The sequence below is a fragment of the Rhinopithecus roxellana genome, chromosome 12 (genome assembly GCF_007565055.1).
Source record: "Rhinopithecus roxellana isolate Shanxi Qingling chromosome 12, ASM756505v1, whole genome shotgun sequence".
NCBI classification, from domain to species: domain Eukaryota; kingdom Metazoa; phylum Chordata; class Mammalia; order Primates; family Cercopithecidae; genus Rhinopithecus; species Rhinopithecus roxellana.
The window spans coordinates 15,899,411-15,924,360 of NC_044560.1; the positions used below are offsets into that span (position 1 = coordinate 15,899,411).

A 24,950-nucleotide genomic window follows, 5' to 3' on the forward strand; every position below is an offset into this window, starting at 1 on the left:
GACTACTGGGAAAATGCCTGTTAAGCAGCCAGATGCCTCCCAGTCCTCTCAGCTTGGCCCTGGTGGGTCCGATGCAGACTTCTGAGACCTCCACATGCTTCATTCCCTCAGTACAGGCTCTCAAGGCCCCAGGTTGCTTTTCTCCACAGCCCCACAGGAGGCAGTGCTCATACCACAACACACATGATGTTTGGCTGGCACATGACCGCTTACGGAATTCTTTCAGTTCCTCTCATCTCTTTGGGTCCTTTTGCCAAGCCTGAGGCAGAAAGGACAGGGATGCTTTTTCCCCCATTCGATGACTGAGAGACCTGTCCCCTGTCTGGGAGATCACACAGCTGGGAGGGGACAGAGCCAAGGTCGGTGCCCAATCAGGTGCTCTCCCTCTTCCACACTCCCCTGTCGGCAGCAAAGCCGTGACTGTTCTCAGGGTGTCACTGGCCTGTCCTGGCTGCCCCTCTCAATATGCACACCTGGGGGAGACAGGGGACAGGCCAGTGGGCTCCATTGACCCTCCCTACCTGGCACCCTGCAGACTGCCATCAACAAGCATGTTTGATGTGCCCAGCCCTGGGCCAGACCCTGACTTCCCCTCACCATCCTCCAAACACTAAAAAGCAAATGAGAGCATCTGTTTCAGGGCCCACCATCAACCCATCCTCCAACAGAAAATACATTCCCAGACCTCATCCTCTCATTCAGGGAAACAAAACTTAACACATATGACAGGGCATTGTGTGCTTGGTGATCGGTGAGAACAGAAATGCCATCAGCCAGCATCTCCCTCTGTAGCTTCTTGGGTGCCAGTTCTGCAGCACATTACCAGAGGTTAAAGAGAAAGGAGTGTGTGGCCAAATAAGTGTAGAAAGCTGTAGGTATGTAGAGCTCTAGCTCTAGGTAATACCTCTAGGTCAAGGTATTCTTTTTTTTTTTTTTTTTTTGAGACGGAGTCTCGCTCTGTCACCTGGGCTGGAGTGCAGTGGCCGGATCTCAGCTCACTGCAAGCTCCTCCTCTCGGATTTACGCCATTCTCCTGCCTCAGCCTCCCGAGTAGCTGGGACTACAGGCACCCGCCACCTCGCCTGGCTAGTTTTTTGTATTTTTTAGTAGAGACGGGGTTTCACCGTGTTAGCCAGGATGGTCTCGATCTTCTGACCTTGTGATCCGCCCGTCTCGGCCTCCCAAAGTGCTGGGATTACAGGCTTGAGCCACCGTGCCCGGCCGGTCAAGGTTTTTTTTTTTTTTTTGAGGCGGAGTCTCACTCTGTCGCCCTGACTGGAGTGCAGTGGCCGGATCTCAGCTCACTGCAAGCTCCACCTCCCAGGTTTATGCCATTCTCCTGCCTCAGCCTCCCGAGGAGCTGGGACTACAGGCGCCCGCCACCTCGCCTGGCTAGTTTTTGTATTTTTTTTTTTTTTAGTAGAGACGGGGTTTCACTGTGTTAGCCAGGATGGTCTACGATCTCCTGACCTCGTGATCCGCCCGTCTCGGCCTCCCAAAGTGCTGGGATTACAGGCTTGAGCCACTGCGCCCGGCCGGTCAAGGTATTCTTTATTGCTAAACTCCCCAGTGCCTTCCATAGCTTGGCTTCACAGAGCTAGAAAATCTGGCAAGGGCCGGGCGCGGTGGCTCAAGCCTGTAATCCCAGCACTTTGGGAGGCCGAGGCGGGCGGATCACGAGGTCAGGAGATCGAGACCATCCTGGCTAACACGGTGAAACCCCGTCTCTACTAAAAAAAATACAAAAAACTAGCCAGGCGAGGTGGCGGGTGCCTGTAGTCCCAGCTATTCAGGAGGCTAAGGCAGGAGAATGGCGTAAATCCGAGAGGAGGAGCTTGCAGTGAGCTGAGATCCGGCCACTGCACTCCAGCCCGGGCGACAGAGCGAGACTCCGTCTCAAAAAAAAAAAAAAAAAAGAAAAAATCTGGCAAGGATTAATCTAATGCCCGGGCAATGCCATCTGAGAATTAGTATTATTTTCCCTATTTTCCACATGATGACTCAGGCTCAGCAAAGTGGTGATCTGTCCAGGTAGCATAGCCAGTGAGTAGCAGGGCTGGGGCTCACAGGGAGGTCAGCCCTCCCCCTGTGCCCCTGCACTACCCTCCTTCAGAAGCGGCTGGCCGGAGAAGGGAGGAGTCATCCGAAATGTTTCCTCTGGTGCTTCTCTTGGGCTCTGCTCTGTCATCTCCTCTTTGGGGCCTCCTGATCTCTGCCAGGGGTCCCCCACATCCTCATTGAATGGCCCACATGAAAGACATGTCCCCTTCTCTAACCAGAATTGGCTTTGGAATTGACCAGCTGTCCCCAGCCTCTAGACCTCCCTCCTAGAAAAGTGAGGCAAAAGGAGGCACTTGACCCAGGCCTCCTTCCTGCTTGCAGATCAAAGGCTCGTGGTCCAGCAAGAGGGGCGGTGAGGCTTCTGTCAACCCCTACAGCCATAAAAGTATTATCACCAACTGCTGTGCTGTGCTGTGTGGCCCCCTACCTCCCAGGTAAGCAAGTGGGGTGCAGAAGAGGGGTAACAGGGCCAGGCCTGGCCAGTGATTAAAGTGTTCCTGGATATCAGCCGACCTCCCCCTACACCCTAGATGCCCTCCATCCACCACCCTCTGGAGGGCATTTGTCATGTGAAGGAATTCCATGGAGAATTGTTATTTAATCATGTGCTCATTGTAGAAAAAAAAATTAAGTACAAAACGTAAAACAGAAGAGCATTGGATATGACATGTTATCCTGCTCCCCCGGGATAACCACCATGACTATTTCAGCCACGCTTGAATGACACTGCCCTTCCAGTTGCCCACTGCACGGACTGGGTGGCGACTCCATCCTCTCCTGGCAGTAGGAACCCTGGGGACTCAGCCCTGCTGGGACGCTCCCTGTTCATCCCGACACCAGGGGGCACCAGAGAGCTCCAGAACGGGGATTAAATTGCTGTAGGCACTGCCAGGACAAGTCATTCCCACAGTCATGTCCCTTACCCCACCCAGTATCCCTGTCACCCAGCCTGCCTAGAGGGGAAAGGAACACAGGAATCTCATAGTCACCAAATACCTGTTCATCCTTACTTTCTCCCGTCACCTGCAGCCTGGCTTCTTGGCAGCCAGACAGGTGGGCCAGTTGGAATTAATAGTAAATAAATTCTGTGGCCAAAAGCCAGGTGGCCAGAGGGCGGAGAGAGGCCTGCCCAAGGTAAGGGTCTTGGGCCCCCAGATGGGGATTGGCTGTCCTTTCCTCAGCCTTTCTTGGCCTGGGCCTTTCCTTGGCTGAGATAGACTCTGCTGTCCAGCCGCTGGCCTGGAGCCTCAGTGTCCGACAGAGCCCTCATGTGTCCCCCTTGTGTTTTGGAAGCCTGATTGACCGGAGGGGATTTGTGCAGTCCGACATCGTGTTGCCCTCACCCATCAGAAGCGATGACCCAGCCTGCAGAGCCAAGCCTGACGCCAGCATGGTAGGAGGCCACCCTTGACCATGGCTCAGTACTTGCCATCTGCTGGCCTGTCTGCCCCTCCGCACTCACCTGCCGGGACCCTCCCTGTTTCATCCAAGGGAAGCAGAACTGCCAAAGACTCAAGTCTTTTCATATTTATTTTCCACCCTGCGTGGCTTTCCCTGAACTGTTCCGTGGCTGTGCCCTCTGCTCCCCAAACCCAGGTTCCCACAGCCTTGGGCCCTAGGTCCCCCCAGCTGATCAGTGCCAGGAGAGACCAGAGCCTCTGGAGGCCACCCAGGGGACGACACCAAGTCCTTGCCTGTGCCAGGCGAGCCCTGAGTGAGTGAGGCTGTGAACTGAGCGTGAGGCCTCCCAGGTGGGGGAACTGCTTGGGCCTTGCTGAGCCAAGGTCCTCAAGGTGAAGCAGGACTGAGAAGTGGCCAGCTCTGGACAGAGGGCTGTGGAGAGGAAGCCTCTATGGGCTACTTTGGTCTGTGGGCTCCTTCATTCTCTTGGTGATAATTGCTCTTTCTTCTTGTGGGATTTTTGGTGGGGTTTTTTCCCCCTTTTTTTAATGGAGTTGGCCAATAGGCTAGAGCTGGGGTTCCAGTAGAGAAGGCAGGGTTGGTGGTGGGTGGGGGCAGCCTATATCAGACCAAGGTAAATTACCCAGCCAGGCACCCACAGCCTCAGCTCCTGTGCAGTTCCTGGGCAGCACAGTGGAAGTGGGAGCCTGGTCCTTCCCCTGCCCGTGGAGAGCTCTTTAAGGGATCCCAGCCTCCCCCTCCACCTCTCTCCCAAGCCAGGTCCGGGCATGAGTAGGTTATGCTCATGCTGGCAATACTTGAAACGGGTTTATTAATGCTGGGTATTTTGCACAATTTTATAGACCTCTTTTCTACGTAGTCTTTTTTAAATGGAAGGAGAAAAAGTCAGCCACATTACTGTCTGTGTAGTGCCAGGTGAAGGGTTATCAGAAGGCTGGTTCGTTTTAATAAGTTTATTCCAAGAGACCTTCTGACTGGAATGAGTGAGAGTGTGTGTGCATGTGTGTGTGTGTTCGTGTGTGCCCTGTATGAATGTGGCTGGCTCCCATATCCCCTGGGCTGCCCCCTGCCCCATCCCCTTTGAGTGTCAGAAGCACTCTGAGCCAAGGGAACAGGGGGCACGTGCACTGGTCACGAGAAAACCCTGGGCTCCCACTGGGGCTCAGCCCAGCCTCCTATCTTTCCTTCTTCTGTGGACTTCAGACAGCCAGTGTCTGCGGACTCTGCCACTCTACCTCCAGCCCTACCCTCCAGCCCCCAGTTGAGGCTTCCAGCTGCGACCTGCCCAGACAGGCTGAGCCTGGGCGTGGTGGGTGGGGTGATGGCTCTGGGGAGTGGCTGCCATCCTACAAGCCACACCCCCTCCTCTGAGCTCTGAATATGGGACCCAGTGCCAGGAGCCGGAAGACAAGGTGTTTCTGCCAAGCAGGGACCTCCATCCAGAGAAAAGGAAGGAAGGTGCAGGGTGGGCCAAGAGGCAAGTGAAGGTTGGCCTAAGTCTGGGCCGGAAACTCAGAGGATGTTTCTCCTCTGCTGGGAGCTATAGTTTCTTATCAAAATAGATATTGTCCCACCATCCCCCTCCTTGGTTCTTAAAGTGGGCTGAAGCCCTTGGAAAGTGACATAGGAAGTCCCCAGATCTTGCCCTTCTCACTCCAGAGGCTAGTGGTCACAGACAGCTGGGAATGGCAGCCACAGAGGGTCCCGTCTGGGAGAAACAGCTTCATTCACCCCAACCTCAGGGCCCTGGGCCATCACTGCAGTGGCCCTGGGAGTTGAGGAAGAAGCTGGCTAGAGGAGGGGGCTCCCACCTACCTTTTATTTAAGCCAGTATTCTTTGTTCCTGCCTGTAATAAAACTTTAGTTTATAAGAGTTGATTTGCTTTGGTTTGGTTTTTGTTTGCGTTTCCTTTGCTGAGGCCCCAGCTGGCAGCCGTCTGTTCTTTCGGACAAAGTTGGTTATTTCCTGGGGAAACTGTGAGAAGGCAGGCAGCCCAGTGATTTGGCTACATTTTCCCTCACCTGGCTGGAGCTCTGTCTGCCGGAGGCAGAGCAGAGAGGGCTGTGGCTGAGCCCCCATGGGCACGTGAAAAGAGGCCATCCTGTCCCCTCTTTGTCCCCTCCACCTTCCCCTGCCTCAGGGGCTTGGAGACCCCCACATTCCTCTTCCCTACTGCCTTTCCACTCCAATCCCCAGTGAGTGCTCAGCTAAGAAAACGTTTGAGACGGTAGATTCCAGTTTGAGGGCTGGAGCTTCCCTGGCTACCACCTCCAACCTGAGCAGCAGGGCCCAGCCAGACAACTCTTAACACTGGCCCACCTCTCTGGTATCTCCCTCAGGAGGACACCTGTCAGGATTTTGCCATCTCCTGCACAGCCTGAGGGGAGCTAACAGGTCTCTTTGCAGAGGGTTAGCTGGTAAGACCATTTCTCCCCTGTCGGCCAGCACTGCCCGCTCCCTTCACACACCATCTCATCTTCATCGCATGCCTTGCCAACCCCATGGAGCCCGTCCATCTGTCTGGTGTGTGGTGCGGTGTGTGTGCTGGTGGTGGTAGGGTCTCCAGGGATTCCCTGCTAAGCAGAAGGATCGGGATATAGGGCAAGGCTAAGAGCCCAGCCTCACTGTGGACTGAGGAAGTAGCTTTGCGCAGAGCAGCTCCCCAGCTGGAAGAGGAGGGTGAGGGTGAGGCTGGGGAGAGGATGGTGAACCTGCCCTGAGGTGCTTGGGTCTGTGCTGGTGGGGTCCTGGTATGCAGGGGCCACCGGTCACTAACGCTCTTGTGTCCTGGCTTTCTGTCCCCGCTGAGCTTTCTCTCACCCGCCTGTTTTCTCTCCTGCTTTGTTGCCTGCTGCCTGAGCCTTGCTTGGCCCTTTTCTCCGGGAGAGGCAGGTGCTGTGGCAGCACCTGTCCCCACCACCAGGGCCCCTGCAGGCCGCCTCCCTCCTCCCAACCCCGCTAACCCTCTCTCTTCTCCTTCTTTGCTGTCCTGCCGGGGATCTCCAGTGTGTGCGGGGGCTTAAAGACCTCCTGAGGACCGCTGCTCTCTGCCTCTCCAGGAGTGGCCTGGGGGGAGCCAGGCACCCGGCACCTCCACCTGCCTAATCTGTGGCTCATCTGCCACCATCTGTGCCTACAGGGTCTGCCCCCAAGCCTGCCCGGCCTGTGTGCTCTCTAGGGCCCCCATAGGGGGCAGGGGCTGGCCTCTTTGCCCCACTCCCGCTCCATGCCTGCCAGAGTGTAGAAAGCCATAACGCAGCCATCAGCACAATAATGTGACTCTATGCTGAAATGCTCCCTCTCTCCTCCACTGACTTCCCCTTCCCCGGATTTGTGAGGTGTCAAGACTCTAGGAATCTGGCCTTACAGCCTGTCCCTCCACCCCCTCAGATCAGGCATAGCCATAGTCAAGCCCAGCAGGTTTCCTCAGGAACTGTCTGGGGTGTTGATGGTGGATGACGCTGCTGAACAAGTTTGGTGACTGTTCTAAGCACAACTGACTTGACACTGTTCCCATGGCCTGTCCACCTCCCACCCCCAACCCTCCACTGGAGTAGGTAAGATGTAGGGAGGGTGTGTGCCTCCTTTGCTCTAGGCACCAAGGGACCGAGCCAGCTGTGCACAGCCCCATACACTTCAGGGGACTAAAGGAAACAGCTGGGCCAAGGAAAATCAGCTGAGCCCAGGGCTGGGGGTTGCTTGTCTGCTATCCTGTACGTTTTTTTAACCAAAATAAAGATTCCCCTTTTCTTGCCATACCATTGGCTGTCTGGTGCCACCTTTACTTTGGGGCCCAGGGATGGGACCTGTAGTGGGCGTGCAGAACATATGGCTCCCCCTCGCTCCCAGCTTTCTTCCAACTGGCCAGTGCTGCTCTGGCGATTTAAAAGCACAACAAAGCCAGCAGGGACACAGGAAAAGTGGTTGACCTCCTTTTCACTCTGCCCCTCCAGAACTCCTGGTCTCAATTCCAGCACCACCCAGCCTTAGCTGACCTCTGGTTTCGGAAAGGTCCCAGCGCAGGCTGAGACAAGGTTGTTAAGTTTGGGACTGCCATACCCATGAACTGAGCCCAGCCCAGGGTAACGATCTCATGGAGCCTTCACTCTCCCCAGCTGCTGCCCCACATCAAGATACACACATGTGCATACACTGTACTATGGGCCAAAAAATAATTACCGGTACCATTCAGCAAGGGATTGCAGAGTCCCAGGAGGGACTCTTGTCCGCCGGAGGCAGAGTAGAGAGGGCTGTGGCTGAGCCCCCATGGGCACGTGAAAAGAGGTCATCCTGTCCCCTTTGTCCCCTCCACCTTCCCCTGCCTCAGGGGCTTGGAGGCCCACAAATTCTTCTTCCCTACTGCCTTTCCATTCCGATCCCCAGTGAGTGCTCAGCTAAGAAAACATTTGAGATGGTAGATTCCAGTTTGAGGAGGATGATGTCACCCTTTTTACAGATGAGGGAACTGAGACTCAGGGAAGAAACAGGAGCTGCCCAAGGTCACCCAGCTGGCAAAGCAGCAAATCCCAGATCCGAACTTGATCTCTGCCCCGAGCTCTGAGCCATCTGCACTACCTAAGGAATGAATACAGCAGTGGGAGGATGAGATCTTGGAGAAACCCTAAAATTAGAGAATGTCATAGCCAGTAGAGGGCTTAGAGTTGATCTGGGCCCACCTCCTTTTTTTACTGATGGGGAAATTGAAGCCCAGAGGCAGGAAGGGACCTGCCCAAGGCCTTACAACAGAGCTGGGATGCAGTCCCACACTCTGACCTCATCCATTCTCTCTTCATAAATTCCGCACTGTCTCTAGACTGGACTGGTTTAGATGTGGGATACTCTAAACAGCAGTGCCTTCAAGAGAAAAAGAATCAGAACCACGAATCACTTAAAAGTAATGTAGGCTACTCTGGGCACACTGCCTATGGGGTCGCCCTGCTCCACAAAGAGCAGTAAAAATAATATAATTGAATATCCCTTCCCAAAGGCAACTAGTAAAGTGAGCTCTTGGCTAGGTAACTGGACTCTTGTTCACAACTAGCCAGTGGGAAAAGGTGCTAGAGCTTCCTCTGGCCACCTGTTTAATTTGATCATTCCAAGACGGAAACATTTCTCAGGAAGTTCTTTCTAGAATCTACCTGGCATCCCTCCCACTGCTATCAGAGCCCTGTCCTCTGTCCTCAGTGGAGGTAGACAGCAAATGGTTGCTGCCTTCATCACAACCCTTCAAAGCCTATTATTACCAGCTAAGAAGGATTGGTTGACTATGGGGCCAGAGCCCTTAAGCCTGCTGGTAGAATGGATGCTGTACAGGAGGAGGGTGGGGAGGTAGCAAGCAGGATGAGGATAGCCCCTTTGGGCTGCAACCCCAGCTCCTGTCCTGCTGACTCAGACAGCTGACTGTGGAGCTCCATGCCCTGCCAGGGCCTGCTGCCTCCTGCCCGTCTGAGCTCCTGAACTTGGGAAATGGAGGCCCGGAGGCAAAGGGAGGTACCTGAGACAGGAACTGAGTCAGGATCAACAGGCCAGAGCGGGCAGGAGGTGTCAGGCAGCCTGGCTCCCAGATGCACCCCTGAGCTCCAGCAGGGGAGGAGTAGGAATGAAGGGACTTCCCTGCCCTTGCTCATGGCTATGCGGAGGGTGTGAACCACCACCAGGTCCCCTGGCTTCAGTGGCAGAAAGCAAATGGTCCCTCCCTGGACTCAAGCTCCGAAGTTCCTGGGCCTGCCAGGCCCTGCCTTCCAGGTTCCCAGTGTCCTGGGATCTCCAGCTTTCCCCCAGGACTTGGGGAAGCCCCGACTAGATGACTAGTACAAAGGAAGGCCCCTGAGGTTCCAGGACCTGCTGAGGTCACAGGAATGTCCTGATCAAGCTTGTCCAACCCACGACCCGCAGGCTGCATGTGGCCTAGGACAGCTTTGAATGCAGCCCAACACAAATTAGTAAACTTTGTTAAAACATTATGAGATTTTTTTGCACTTTTTTTTTTTTAGCTCATCGGCTGTCGGTAGTGTTGGTGTATTTTATGTGTGGCCCAAGACGATTCTTCTTCCCATGTGGCCCAGGGAAGCCAAAAGATTGGACACTCCTGTCCTAGATGGAGAGGAAGGAGGCAGTGCTGAGCACATCTAGCCATCTGGCCATTCATCCATCTGGAGAGAGAAGGCTATGGGCAAACTGCCTCCTTCTCTCCCCTGTAGACACCCAACTGGGAAGGTCTGGCCTTTGGCTAAGTCCTGGCTTGGGGTCCTTCCTCATTTCACAGAACCTAGCTCTATGTTAGTGCTTTGTGAGTATATGTGGATCATAATAAAGTTGATGGGATTTTTTTCACATGACAATAATAGTTGCCATCTGGCCAGGCACGGTGGCTTATGCCTGTAATTTCAGCGCTTTGGAAGGCTGAGGTGGGTGGATCACTTGAGGTCAGGAGTTTAAAACCAGCCTGGCCAACATGGTGAAACCACATCTCTACTTAAAAAAAAAAAGAAATATATATACACACACACACACACACACACACACACACACACACACACACACACACAAATTAGCCAGGCGTGGCGGTGCACCCCTGTAATCCCAGTTAGGAGGCTGAGGCAGGAGAATCGCTTGAACCCAGGAGGTGGAGGTTGCAGTGAGCCGAGATTGTGCCGCTATACTCCAGCCTGGGTGACGACCGAAACTCCATCTCAAAAAAAAGAAAAAAATAATAGTTTCCATCCATTCTACTGTGCTTTCCAGTAACTCATGTAATCCTCACAAGTCCCATTTTATACCTATAGGAACTGAGGCTCACAGAGCTTAAATCATTTGGCCAAGGCCACAAACAGCTATAAGATTTACATTTAGGCAGTCTGATTCCAAGGGTACTAGGCTATTCTGTATCTCATAGACAAACAATACATATTCACTTTTTTGTCATCGTTTTGTTTTGAGACGGAGTCTCGCTCTGTCATGCAGGCTGGAGTGCAGTGGCGCGATCTCGGCTCACTGCAACCTCCATCTCCTGGGTTCAAGCGATTCTCCTGCCTCAGCCTCCCAAGTAGTGGGGACTACAGGTGTGCGCCACCACGCCTGGCTAATTTTTTGTATTTTTAGTAGAGATGGGATTTCACCATGTTAGCCAGGATGGTCTCGATCTCCTGACATCGTGATCCGCCTGCCTCGGCCTCCCAAAGTGCTGGGATTACAGGTGTGAGGCATCGTACCCGACCCATATTCACTATTTATAAATTGGAGAGAATAAGAAAATCAAAAGGACCAGGTGTAGTGACTCACACCTGTAATCCCAGCACTTAGGGAAGCCAAGGCAAGAGGATTGCTTGAACCCAGGAGTTTGAGACTAGCCTGGGCAACATGGTGAGACCCTGTCTCTACAAAAAATACAAAAATTAGCTGGGCGTTGTGGTGAGCACCTGTAGTCCCAGCTTCTTAGGAGGCTGAGGCAGGAGGATCACCTGAGGCCAAGGAAGTTGAGAGTGCAGTGAGCTGTGATCACACCACTGTACTTCAGCCTGGACAACAGAGTGAGACTCTACCCCAAAAAAAGAAAATAGAAAAGAAAATCAAAGGGAAGCAAAATCACTCAGTCTCACTACCTCAAGATACCCTCTATAAGCTGGTATTTTCGTGTGGTTCCTATCATTTTCTACGTCAGTTCTCTGAATTGAGCAAAATCTTAGGGATGTCAAACCTGAAATCCCCTTTACTTCCTTGGAAACCCTGTAGCATTAGTCCAGACATGTCCCTACTCCTCCTTGTGGTAAAGAGAAGAATCTCATCTTTGGTCCCCAGAGTTCTGGCCTAAGCCTCCCTCTAGGAGGGAAGATGAGTGTTCAGACACTCAGGGTACCTGGGGGAGACACAGGCCTGTGAAATTATCCTGGCTCAACTATTAGGCCGGCAGAATCCCAGTGAAAGGAGCCGTACCCCTGAGGCCCATCTAAGCTTTGACTAGGGGTGGGGCAGATAAGCAGGAATCCATCCCTGTAGGCTCAATGCCAACACCCTTTGGTGAAACTCTTGATGAAACTTGAGGCCAGGGCCCCAGCAAGCAGGGAAAGAAGGTTGGCAACAGAGGTCTCCATCTCTGAGGACTCTGCCAGGGGTCAGAGGTGGGGCAATGGTCAAAAGGAAGGAACAGGCCAGGCACAGTGGCTCATGCCCATAATCCCAGCAGTTTGGGAGGCTGAGGCAGGAGAATTGCTTGAGCCCAGGAGTTTGAGACCTGCCTGGGCAATGTAGTGAGATCCGGTCTCTATTTAAAAAAAAAAAGAAGGAACAGGGAAACTTCTGAGAGACAGGCTGGGGGAAGCATCACATAGCTGGAATTGCTGCCCCATAAAACAGAATGGTATGTGTCACTGCCACCTCCCTTTCTCAGTCCTCTCTCTCCCCAGGTTGCTAGCGTCCCCCCTGGGGGATCAAACTGGACTGCTTCCCAGCCTCAGACAGAGAGCAGTCTGAGTCAGGCAGGAAAGTGGGACAGCCGGGGAGCTGGACCCCACCCTCTGTGAACCCCACTGGTACCTGATGGCATGTGGCTTGGAGAGGGCAAGTGACCTGGTGTGGAGGGCCAGAGGGTAAATCCTCAAACAAGTGGCAACAGGCCACCAACTTGAAAGGGAAAATTGTGTAGTGATGGGAAATGTGTCCAACAAACCTACTGGGTGACTAATTACAAAGGCTGGGCTGGAGCGTCAGAGGCTGCTTGTTAAACACTTCATTAAGTGGCACTCTGAAAGCTGCCACCTGCGCATTCTGGGAGCTCAGAGGGGACCCTGAGGGGGAGTGAGGCCTGAGGGATGGAACCATCTTCAGGTAGATTGAGAAAGAGCCTGGATCTCACTTCCAAACAGCCTGGAGCTCATAGGTCAGAAACTTCAAAGGGAGAAAAGCTAAAGGAAGCAGGGTGCAGAAAGGAGTTTCAGGGCAGTGGTGGCCATGTGACTTTGAGCAAATCTCACCCCTCTCTGAGACTTTGTGTTCCCATCTCTATGGTCCTGTGTGTGTCACAGAGACGCAGTGGGGATTAAATTCGATCGTGAATATGAAAGTGCTTGGGAAACTCTATGGACCTACCTAAACATGAGTTATCCTCACCTGAACCAAGGGGAGAAGTTACCTGGCAGGATTAGGAACCCCATCCTCCTGAACCTTTATGGGCTCTGTCAAGGCAGAAGCAGCCAGGGGCTAAAGCCGCCCTTAGCCTCTGTAAGGGCACTGTGAAGGAGGATCTGATTTGAGAAGCCAGGCAGTTTCCTGATGTGAGCAGCCATATGATGCCAGCCCCGAACAAGAGGGGGCAGCCTGGAGCCTGGAAAGGTGCCTGTGCAGGTGGGGCCCACGCCCAGATTTCTTCTGCTGACTGTTCTGATGACTCACCCCCACATCCCAGCCTTTTTACCTTTACTGCAGAGCCGGAAAGGGTGTGGGGAGGAGAGGAGAGGGAGGCAGGTCTTGGGCCCTGGTCCCGCCCCCTGCTCCTCCCCACCCTTCTCTGGGCCTGGCCACCCAGCCAAAAGGCAGGCCAAGAGCAGGAGAGGCACAGAGTCCGGCATTGGTCCCAGGCAGCAGTTAGCCCGCCACCCGCCTGTGTGTCCCCAGAGCTATGGAGAGAGCCAGTCTGATCCAGAAGGCCAAGCTGGCAGAGCAGGCCGAACGTTATGAGGACATGGCAGCCTTCATGAAGGGCGCCGTGGAGAAAGGTGAGGAGCTCTCCTGCGAAGAGCGAAACCTGCTCTCAGTAGCCTACAAGAATGTGGTGGGCGGCCAGAGGGCTGCCTGGAGGGTCCTGTCCAGTATTGAGCAGAAAAGCAATGAGGAGGGCTCGGAGGAGAAGGGCCCCGAGGTGCGTGAGTACCGGGAGAAAGTGGAGACTGAGCTCCGGGGCGTGTGCGACACCGTGCTGGGCCTGCTGGACAGCCACCTCATCAAGGAGGCTGGGGACGCGGAGAGCAGGGTCTTCTACCTGAAGATGAAGGGCGACTACTACCGCTACTTGGCCGAGGTGGCCACTGGTGACGACAAGAAGCGCATCATTGACTCAGCCCGGTCAGCCTACCAGGAGGCCATGGACATCAGCAAGAAGGAGATGCCGCCCACCAATCCCATCCGCCTGGGCCTGGCCCTGAACTTTTCCGTCTTCCACTACGAGATCGCCAACAGCCCCGAGGAGGCCATCTCGCTGGCCAAGACCACTTTCGACGAGGCCATGGCTGATCTGCACACCCTCAGCGAGGACTCCTACAAAGACAGCACCCTCATCATGCAGCTGCTGCGAGACAACCTGACGCTGTGGACGGCCGACAACGCCGGGGAAGAGGGGGGCGAGGCTCCCCAGGAGCCCCAGAGCTGAGTGTTGCCTGCCACCGCCCTGCCCTGCCCTGCCCCCTTCAGTCCCCCACCCTGCCGAGAGGACTAGTATAGGGTGGGAGGCCCCACCCTTCTCCCCCAGGCGCTGTTCTTGCTCCAGACGGCTCCGTGGAGAGGGACTGGCAGAGCTGAGGCCACCTGGGGCTGGGGACCCCACTCTTCTTGCAGCTGTTGAGCGCACCTAACCACTGGTCATGCCCCCAGCCCTGCTCTCCGCACCGCTTCCTCCCGACCCCAGGACCAGGCTACTTCTCCCCTCCCTCTTGCCTCACTCCTGCCCCTGCTGCCTCTGGTCGTAGGAATTGAGGAGTGTTCCCGCCTTGTGGCTGAGAACTGGACAGTGGCAAGGGCTGGAGATGGGTGTGTGTGTGTGTGTGTGCGCGCGCGCGCCAGTGCAAGACCGACATTGAAGGAAAGCATGTCTGCTGGGTGTGACCATGTTTCCTCTCAATAAAGTTCCCTTGTGACACTCCTGTCTCTCTCCAGTTCTTGGCGATGGGCTGGGAGTGGAACTGGAATCTGATTTAGAGATCCTGACTTTCGACCTCTGAGTTTAGGGCCCTGACCTCCCTGGGTGGCTCAGTGACCTGCACGCAAGACTTTGAGTCCAGGTGAGGCCGGGGTCCGGCTGTCTCCATCAGGGCGGCCCCAGGCAAACTGGATGTGACCGGGAGGGTCGGGTGAACCCACAGGAGGCGCCGAGGCTCCTCTGCCGGGCTGAGGGGAGGTGAGTGGGAGCCGCAGCGCGGGAGGCTGACGAGCTCAGGTGGAGCGGGACAGGAAATAGTGAAGTCTCCGGCATGAGATCTAAGGACAGCGCTGCAGTAGTGAGCGGCACTGAGCACCCGATTTGCAGGCTGGTCACAGTCTCATCAAGGGCTCAGATCTCAGCGGAGGGAAGTACGATCTGAGGCAGGGGTACAGTGCCGCCATAAAAGCCCAGATCTTAGGAGAGGGTCACGTCCCAAAGAGTTCGGAGATGGAGACAAAAGGAAACGGGCTGGCGGGGAGGAAGGACGAGCTGGGTGGGAACGGCCGCCGGGAGCGGTGCCTGCCGAGCCCGCCGCCTCCGCTCCCTGCAGCCAGCAACACGCCGGAACCCGCGGCCGCATTGCTCGGTCCCGCCTTCACAGCCAGGACTGGAGGCGGGGCCCGAGGCTCTACCACCCAATCACAGGAGGGAGCTGCCCCAGGGTACCACCCCGGGGGGCCCGACGAGCCAATGGGAAACTGAGCGGCGGAACGCGCGCAGCAAGTTTCCCGCCGCCCACCAGGCCTGGCGGACGCCAGGACTCGCTGACTGACTGAGCGGCGCCCCCGCCGCCTGCTGAGCGCCGAGGGGCGGCACTTTCCCGGTTTCACTCAGACAAGTTGTCACCCGTCTGGCCCGAGAGCTGGGAACCCTCTAGAGCAGCGGGACGAGGTAGGATAGCAAAATGCAGTGCCCGCCCGTTGAGTCATCAGCTCACCCAGCTGGGCCTGGGCCGGGCTGGAGGCGGGGTCGGCTGGAAAAAGGCCGCCAAGATGCCCCCACCACACTCTGGAGTCCAGGCAGCCCTGGACCTGTCGCCGAGAGGCTTGGATTGTGTCCCTGGCTGGCTGTGCGACCTTGGAAAAGCCGTTATACATCCCTGGGCCTCAGTTTCCCTCTTGTATCATAAGGGACTTGGACTAAAGGCTAACACAAGAGTGAACATTTGCGGTTTTGGCCGGGCGCGGTGGCTCATGCCTGTAATCCCAGCACTTTGGGAGGCCAAGGCGGGCGGATCACGAGGTCAGGAGATCGAGACCATCCTGGCTAATACGGTGAAACCCTGTCTCTACTAAAAATACAAAAAATTAGCCTGGCGTGGTGGCGGGCGCCTGTAGTCCCAGCTACTCGGGAGGCTGAGACAGGAGAATGGCGTGAGCCCAGGAGGCGAAGCTTGCAGTGAGCCGAGATCCTGCCTGCACTCCAGCCTGGGCAACAAAGCGAGACTCTGTCCACCCCTACACCCCCCCCCAAAAAAAAGAAAGAGAAATTTGCGGTTTTGGACTCAGACGGCCTGGGTTTGACTCCCAGCCTGCCTTGACCAAGGCTCTTAATCTTGCTTATCTTTGTGTCCTCATTTATAAACAGGGGAACTGAAAAACAGTACCTTCCTTTTATAGTTGCTGTAAAGTAACCCATAGGACAGGCTCAACAAATTTAGGGGTTTTTTTTTGTTTTTTTTTGTTTTTTTTGAGACGGAGTCTCGCTCTGTCGCCCAGGCTGGAGTGCAGTGGCCAGATCTCAGCTCACTGCAAGCTCCGCCTCCCGGGTTCACGCCATTCTCCTGCCTCAGCCTCCCGAGTGGCTGGGAGTACAGGCGCCCGCCACCTCACACGGCTAATTTTTTGTATATTTAGTAGAGACGGCGTTTCACCATGTTAGTCAGATGGTCTCGAACTCCTGACCTCAGGTGATCCGCCTGTCTCAGCCTCCCAAAGTGCTGGGATTACAGGAGTGAGCACCACTCTAGACCTTTTTTTTTTTTTTTTTCTTTTTGAGACAGGATCGGGTTCCGTCACCCAGGTGCGACAGTGGCATGATCTCAGCTCATAGCAACCTCGAGCTTCTGGTCTTAAGTGATCCTCCAACCTCAGCCTCCTAGTAGCTGGGACTACAGGGGCCTGCCACCACACCCAGTTAATTTTTTTTTTTTATTTTTTTATTTTATTTTTTGAGACGGAGTCTCACTCTGTTGCCCAGGCTGGAGTCCAGTGGCACGATCTCGGCTCACTGCAAGCTCCGCCTCCCGGGTTCACACCATTCTCCTGCCTCAGCCTCCCGAGTGGCTGGGACTACAGGCGTCTGCCACCACGCCCGGCTAATTTTTTGTATATTTAGTAGAGACGACGTTTCACCGTGTTAGCCAGGTTGGTCTCGATCTCCTGACCTCGTGATCCACCCACCTCAGCCTCCCAAAGTACCGGGATTACAGGCGTGAGCCACCGCGCCCGGCCTTATTATTATTATTTTTTTAGACAGAGTCTCGCTCTGTTGCCCAGGCTAGAGTACAGTGGTACAATTTTGGCTCACTGCAACCTCCGCCTTCAGGGTTCAAGCGATTCTCCTGCCTCAGCCTCCTTAGTAGCTGGGATTACAGGCATGTACCAGCATGCCCAGCTAATTTTTTGTATTTTTAGTAGAGACGGGGGTTTCACCATGTTGATGAGGCTGGTCTCGAACTCCTGACCTTGTGATCCACCCACCTCGGCCTCCCAAAGTGCTGTGATTACAGGCATCAGCCACCACGCCTGGCCTATTTTTTATTTATTTTTTATTTTTGAGACAGGGTCTGGCTCTGCCACCCCAGGCATGACAGTGGTGTGATCTCAGCTCATGGCAACCTGGAGCTTTTGGTCTCAAGCCATCCTCCCACTTCAGCCTCCTAGTAGCTGGGACTACAGGTGCCTGCCACCGCACCCAGCTAATTTTTTGTTTTATTTTTAGTAGAGACAAGGTTTCACCATGTTGGCCAGGCTGGTCTCAAACTCCTGGGCTCAAGCGATCCTCCTGCCTTGGTCCCAAAGTGCTAGGGTTACAGGCTTGTGCCACCTCACCCAGCCTCAAATGTCAGCTATTAAGGAATCCTTCCAGCTTCAGTAAGTCTAGGATTTGGCCAGCATTTTTATGCCCAAAGCAGCATCATGAGGCAGGCCCAGCCTTATTGCCAAAGCTGACCTGCATGCCTGATGAGCCCCTGATAATGCTGCCCTCACATCAGGTGGTCACTCCTCCACCTGGCAAGATAGAGCTGAGCCCAGGGTCCAAGCTTGGCTATACCTATGGGACTCAAAACTGAAGGGCTTTGTCAGAATTCCTGCTTCTACAGAGGAAGCCGGCGGGACCACTCTGATGGGCTTTGTCAGAACTCCTGCTTCTACAGGGGAAGCCGGCACGACCACTCTGATGCCTTCTGGGTCTCCTGTTTTCTCGCTTCCTTTTCTAGAGGTGTGTCAGATTTCAAGGCTCCAAACCAGGGTCTAGGCAGGGCAAATAACTCCACTCAGCTCTAGAGGTGACCTGATTTCTCTCACCAGACAGGTCTGGTGACTCTCTCTTAATGGGCAAGTCCTGGGAAAGGAACTTCTTTCTTTTCTCTCAGCCTCTGACTTTTGTCTGTTAGCTCTGGACCACTTGTAGCTGCCCCATATGGGGAGAAGTAAGCTGCCCTAAGGTAGTGTGTCGGTGTTGAAGGATTTTAAACCAGATGCTGTGCATTGGAATATTTCTAAATCAGATGCTTACTAGGGCTAAATGTGAACTGGCTTAGGCACCAGCTTCTTTTATTTTCTTTATTTTCTTTTCTCTCTCTCTCTCCTTTTTTTTTTTTTTTTTTGAGACGGAGTCTCACTCTGTCGCCCAGGCTGGAGTGCAGTGGCCGGATCTCAGCTCACTGCAAGCTCTGCCTCCCGGGTTTACGCCATTCTCCTGCCTCAGCCTCGCGAGTAGCTGGGAGTACAGGTGCCCGCCACCTCACCCGGCTAGTTTTTTGTATTTTTTTAGTAGAGACGGGGTTTTACCTTGTTAGCCAGGATGGTCTCGATCTTCTGACCTCATGATCCGCCCGTCTCGGCCTCCCCAAGTGCTGGGATTACAGGCTTGAGCCACCGCACCCAGCCCTTTTCTCTTTTTTTTTTTTTTTTTTTTGATACAGGGTCTCACTTTGTCACCCAGGCTGAAGTGCAGTGCCACGATCTCGGCTCACTGCAGCCTTGACCTCCCAGGTTCAAGCTATCATCCCACCTCAGCCCCTCAAGTAGCTGGGACTACAGGTGTGCACCACCGTGCTCAGCTAATTTTTGTAGAGACAGAATTTCACTATGTTGCCCGGGTGGGTCTTGAACTCCTCAGCTCAAGCAATCCACCCATCTCAGCCTCCCAAACTGCTGAGATTACAGGCGTGAGCTACCACGTCCAGGCTCTTTTCATTTTTAATGTTTCAATGCTTAATGTACAGGCTCTTTTCATTTTTAATGTTTTTATGGGTACATAATAGTTGCACATATTAGGCACCAGGTTCTGACCACAAGGATCCTAAAGCTTTTTGTCCATGACTTTTTTTTTAATCTCTTGGTGAACATTTCTTGCCATCTTTTCCTGGCCTACATTTGATATTTGAACAATTTCAAGGCCAGGCACAGTGGCTCATGCCTGTAATCTCAGCAATTTGGAGGGTGAGGCAGATCACTTGAGGCCTGAAGTTTGAGACCAGCTTGGCCAACATGGCGAAACCCCATCTCTACTAAAAATACAAAAATTAGCCAGGCATGGTGGCATGCGCCTATAGTCCCAGCTACTCGGGAGGCTAAGGCGGGAGAATCGCTTGAACATGGGAGGCAGAGGTTGCGAGCCAAGATTGTACCACTGCCACTCCAGTCTGGGTGACAGAATGAGACTCTCTCTCAAAAAAAAAAAAAAAAAAAAGGTGGGCACAGTGGCTCACATCTGTAATCCTAGCACTTTGGGAAGCCGATGCGGGTGGATCACCTGAGGTCAGGAATTTGAGACCAGCCTGGCCAACATGGTGAAACCCTGTCTCTACTAAAAATACAAAATTAGCTGGGCATGGTGGTGGGCGCCTGTAATCCCAGCTACTTGGGAGACTGAGGCAGGAGAATTGCTTGAACCCGGGAGGCGGAGGTTGTGGTGAGCTGAGATCACGCCACTGCACTCCAGCCTGGGCTGTAACAGAGTGAGACTCTGACTGGGAAAAAAAAAAATTCAGACCCACTGCTAATGGGTACAGAGTTTCTTTTTCTTTTCTTTTCTTTTCTTTTTTTTTGAGAAGGAGTCTCACTCTGTTGCCAGGCTGGAGTGCAGTGGTACCATCTCGGCTCACCGCAACCTCTGCCTCCTGGGTTCAAGAGATTCTCCTGCCTCAGCCTCCCAAGTAGCTGGGATTATAGGCACATGCCAACACGCCCGGCTAATTTTTGTATTTTTCAGTAAAGACAGGGTTTCAACATGTTGGCCAGGCTGGTCTCGATCTCTTGACCTCGTGATCCGCCCGCCTCATTCTCTCAAAGTGTTGGGATTACATGTGTGAGCCACCGCGCCCAGCCCAGAGTTTCTTTTGGGGTAATGAAATGTTCTAGATTTAAATAGTTGCACAGCTTTGTGAATATACTAAAAACCACTGAATTTTACTTTAAAAAGGTGAACTTTATGGTACATGAATTATATCTTAATTTAAAAATCTGTCCCAGAAGAAAAAGCAGGTAAGAATGCCAAGTTCCACTGGAAATTTCTTGGTGACCTCCCCTTCCCATTGTCCCCTCCACTTGATCACTTGATCATGTTCTTTTTTTTTTTTTTTTTGAGACGGAGTCTCGCTCTGTCTCCCGGGCTGGAGTGCAGTGGCCGGATCTCAGCTCACTGCAAGCTCCGCCTCCCAGGTTTACGCCATTCTCCTGCCTCAGCCTCCCGAGTAGCTGGGACTACAGGCGCCCGCCACCACGCTCAGCTAATTTTTTGTATTTTTAGTACAGACGGGGTTTCACCGTGTTAGCCAGGATGGTCTCGATATCCTAACCTTGTGATCAGCCCGCCGCAGCCTCCCGAAGTGCTGGGATTACAGGTTAGAGCCACCGCGCCCAGCCAGCCACTCCCTTTAACACATGTACAGAGCTTTGGATATGCTGTTTTACCAACCCTTTCCATGTATGTAGGTACATGTGTTCAGTTCTGATTTCATATGTACTTGATCCTATCTCTGGGTTTGCAGCTATCCTGGATTTCTCATCTTCTCAGAGAGCTCCTGGATAATGGTAACTTTGTCCCATTATTCCTCCTTTCTTCCCACAGTGACTCCCGCAGGGTTCTGTATACTGGAAAGTGCTCAAAACTTGGATATATTTATTATTATTAATTTTTTTTTTTTTTTTTTTTTTTTTTGAGGCGGAGTCTCGCTCTGTCGCCCGGACTGGAGTGCAGTGGCCAGATCTCATCTCACTGCAAGCTCCGCCTCCCGGGTTCACGCCATTCTCCTGCCTCAGCCTCCCGAGTAGCTGGGACTACAGGCGCCCGCCACCTCGCCCGGCTAGTTTTTTTTTTTTTTTTTGTATTTTTAGTAGAGACGGGGTTTCACTGTGTTAGCCAGGATGGTCTCGATCTCCTGACCTCGTGATCCGCCCGTCTCGGCCTCCCAAAGTGCTGGGATTACAGGCTTGAGCCACCGCGCCCGGCCATATTTATTATTTTTATTTTTGAGACAGGGTCTCCCTCTGTTAACCAGGCTGGAGTGCAGTGGCATGATCATAGCTCACTGCAGCCTTGAACTGTGCTCAAGCAATCCTCTGGCCTCAGGTTTCTGAGTAGCTAGGACTACAGATGTGTGCTATTGTGCCTAATATTTTGTTTTGTTTTTTGTTTTTTGAGATGGAGTTTTGCTCTTGTTGCCCATGCTGGAGTGCAATGGCATGATCTTGGCTCACCACAGCCTTCACCTCCCAGGTTCAAGCAATTCTCCTGCCTCAGCCTCCCAAGTAGCTGGGATTACAGGCATGCACCACCATGCCTGGCTGATATTGTACTTTTAGTAGAGATGGGGTTTCTCCATATTGGTCAGGCTGGTCTTGAACTCCCGACCTCATGTGATCTGCCTGCCTTGGCCTCCCAAAGTGCTGGGATTACAGGCGTGAGCCACTGCGCCCAGCCATGCCTGGCTAACTTTAAAAAAAAAAATTGGGGGCTGGGTGCGGTGACTCACGCCTGTAATCCCAGCACTTTGGGAGGTCGAGGTGGGCGGATCACGAGTTCAGGAGATTGAGACCATCCTGGCTAAGACGGTGAAACCCCATCCCTACTAAAAATACAAAAAATTGGCCAGGCGCGGTGGCTCACACCTATAATCCCAGCACTTTGGGAGGTCGAGGCGGGTGGATCACGAGGTCAGGAGATCAAGACCACCCTGGCTAACACAGTGAAACCCTGTCTCTACTAAAAATACAAAAAATTAGCCTGGCGTGGTGGCGGGTGCCTGTAGTCCCAGCTACTCGAGAGGCTGAGACAGGAGAATGGCTTGAACCCGGGAGGCGGAGCTTGCAGTGAGCTGAGATCACGCCACTGCACTCCAGCCTGGGCGACAGAGCAAGACTCTGTCTTAAAAAAAAATACAAAAAATTAGCCGGGCGTGGAACCTGGGAGGCGGAGTTTGCAGTGAGTTGAGAACGCGGCCACTGCACTCCAGCCTGGGTGACAGAGCGAGACTCCGTCTAAAAAAAAAAAATTTGTAGAGACAGGGTATTGCTATATTGTCCAGGTTGGTCTTGAACTCCTGGCCTCAGGTGATTCTCCAGCCTCAGCCTCCTAAAGTGTTGGGGTTACAGGTGTGAGCCACTGCACCTGGCCAGAATTTGGGTTTAAAACTACCCTTCCAGCCGGGCGCGGTGGCTCAAGCCTGTAATCCCTGCACTTTGGGAGGCTGAGACGGGCGGATCACAAGGTCAGGAGATCGAGACCATCCTGGCTAACACGGTGAAACCTTGTCTCTACTAAGAATACAAAAATTAGCCAGGCGTGACGGTATGTGCCTGTAGTCCCAGCTACTCGGGAGGCTGAGGCAGAATGGTGTGAACCCGGGAGGCAGAGCTTGCAGTGAGCTGAGATCCGGCCAATGCACTCCAGCCTAGGCGACAGAGCAAGACTCTGTCTCAAAAAAATGAAATAAAATAAAATAAAACTACCCTTCCAAATGCCTGGTAACCAGGATTAGTTCCAGACCATTATGGAAATGGAAATACAGCTAGTCCTGGGATGAGGAAGGGCTGTCCAGAGACTGAGCTCACACAGATTCAAGGGATCTCAGCCTTATCTTTTCTATATTGCCAGATTATCCCCAAGAAAATGAAGGCCCAGCACTTGCAAATACCTTCTCCTCCCAAGAATTTGAATGGTATGGAGAAAATCTGCAACCTAAAATGACCTACTAAAGTTATCTACTCTTCCCTCTGTTATGCATAGTTACTTCAGAAGGTCAAATCCAAATGGCTCTGTAGAATCCACAGGAGTAGGTGATGGAGACCAACACTGCCTTCTCAAAACCAGCCAGGCACCCCAGCAAGGCCAAGGCCACTGTGGCTCCTTCCAGAGAAAGCAAGGTACTCTTCCCTGCCTCCATCTCCCTCTCTCTCTCTCTCTCTCTGACACACACACACACATACACACACACACACACATATCCAGATGTCCAGAGGCTTGCATCAAGGCTTGCTTTTGTGACCAACAGTGTCCCATTTCTGCTTCTTCCTAGAGAACAGAGTACAGTAGCAGCAGCAGCAGGCATGACAAGTGTGTGCCAGGTAGTTTCATACCTTAATCCTCACAGTAATACATGTTATTACCTTTGTTTTACAAATAAAAAGACTGACGCTCAGAGCAGCTAAATAACCTAATAATCAAGGTTGTACAATTACTCACGTGCTGAGGAGTGGAAACAGGGTCTGACTCCAAGCCCCATGATTTTCTTTTCTTTTTTTTTTTGGAGACAGAGTCTTGCTCTGTCACCCAGGCTGAAGTGCAGTGGCACGATCTCAGCTCACTGCAACCTCTGCCTCCTGGGTTCAAGCAATTCTCTTGCGTCAGCCTCCCGAGTAGCTGGGACTACAGGCACATACCGTCACGCCTGGTTAATTTTTTGTATTTTAGTAGAGATGGGTTTTCACTGTGTTGCCCTGGCTGGTCTCAAACTCCTGAGCTCAAGCAACTCGCCTACCTCGGACTCCCAAAGTGCTAGGATTACAGGCATGAGCCACCATTCCCGGCCTAAGTCCCATTATTATTATTATTATTATCTTTTTTTTTCCAGACAGAGTCTTGCTCTGTCGCCCAGGCTGGAGTTCAGTGGCGCCATCTCGGCTCACTGCAACCTCTGCCTCCTGGGTTTAAGTGATTCTCCTGTCTCAGCCTCCTGAGTAGCTGCGATTACAGGTGCACGATACCACACCCAGCTAATTTTTGTATTTTTGTATTATTATTATTAATTTTTTGGTAGAGACAGGGTTTCACCACATTGGTCAGGCTGGTCTCGAACTCCTGACCTCAGGTGATCCACCTGCCTCGGTCTCCCAAAGTGCTGGAATTACAGGCGTGAGTCACCGCACCTGGCCAGTCCCATGATTTTTAAACTACAATAGCTGTTTTCAAACTGTGTTTAGGTGGTTTCCTAGAAGCTGCCATGGGGCAGGAGCCGAGTGGTCAGTTTCCCGTTTTTCCATATACTTTGGCCAAAACAGTCACACATATGTCAGTTTTGTATATTAGCGGTTCACCAGTTAAAAAATATCTACATTTGGGCCGGGCGCGGTGGCTCAAGCCTGTAATCCCAGCACTTTGGGAGGCCGAGACGGGCGGATCATGAGGTCAGGAGATCGAGACCATCCTGGCTAATACGGTGAAACCCCGTCTCTACTAAAAAATACAAAAAACTAGCCGGGCGACGAGGCAGGCGCCTGTAGTCCCAGCTACTCGGGAGGCTGAGACAGGAGAATGGCGTAAACCCGGGAGGCGGAGCTTGCAGTGAGCTGAGAGCCGGCCACTGCACTCCAGCCTGGGCGGCAGAGCAAGACTCCGTCTCAAAAAAAAAAAAAAAAAAAAAAAAAAAATCTACATTTGGCCAGGTGCCATGGCTCATACCTGTAATCCCAGTACTTTGGGAGGCCGAGGTGTGTGGGTCACCTGAAGTCAGGAGTTCGAGACCAGCCTGGCCAACATGGTGAAACCCCATCTTTACTACAAAGTACAAAAAATGGCGGCCGGGTGTGGTGGCTGACACCTGCAATCCCAGCTACTTGGGAGGCTGAGGCAGGAGAATAACTTGAATGCGGGAAGCAGAGGTTGCAGTGAGCCTAGATTGTGCTATTGCACTCCAGTCTGGGCAATGAGAACAAAATTCCATCTAAAAACAAATATATATATATACACACAAAAAAAATAAGCTGAGTGTGGTGGTGGGCTCCTGTAATCCCAGCTACTCAGGAGGCTGAGGCAGGAGAATCGCTTGAACCCGAGAGGAAGAGGTTGCAGTGAGCCAAGATTGCTCCATTGCACTCCAGCCTGGACAAC

General features: G+C 53.0%; 3 protein-coding genes across 3 annotated transcripts in view; 2 read left to right on the forward strand and 1 right to left on the reverse strand.

The window, feature by feature from the left end:
- The window catches only part of ZDHHC18 (zinc finger DHHC-type containing 18), a 33,614-nt gene extending 26,372 nt beyond the window's left edge, over positions 1 to 7,242 (forward strand). The window contains exons 7-8 of the mRNA XM_030941882.1: positions 2,383 to 2,495; positions 3,355 to 7,242. Of these exons, the coding sequence (XP_030797742.1) occupies positions 2,383 to 2,495; positions 3,355 to 3,472 (231 nt within the window). The 3' untranslated portion in view covers positions 3,473 to 7,242. The remainder of the gene's footprint in view (positions 1 to 2,382; positions 2,496 to 3,354) is intronic.
- The window catches only part of GPN2 (GPN-loop GTPase 2), a 48,441-nt gene that overhangs the window by 5,529 nt on the left and 17,962 nt on the right, over positions 1 to 24,950 (reverse strand). The window lies entirely within an intron of this gene.
- On the forward strand, positions 12,892 to 14,333 carry SFN (stratifin). The gene has a single exon (XM_010380398.2). The coding sequence runs from the start codon at positions 13,098 to 13,100 to the stop codon at positions 13,842 to 13,844; it is 747 nt and encodes a 248-aa protein (XP_010378700.1). The 5' UTR covers positions 12,892 to 13,097; the 3' UTR covers positions 13,845 to 14,333.

What these genes read in the sequence shown, in the direction of transcription:
- SFN (XM_010380398.2), top strand. Translation starts at nt 13,098, where the DNA reads ATGGAGAGAGCCAGTCTGATCCAGAAGGCCAAGCTGGCAGAGCAGGCC.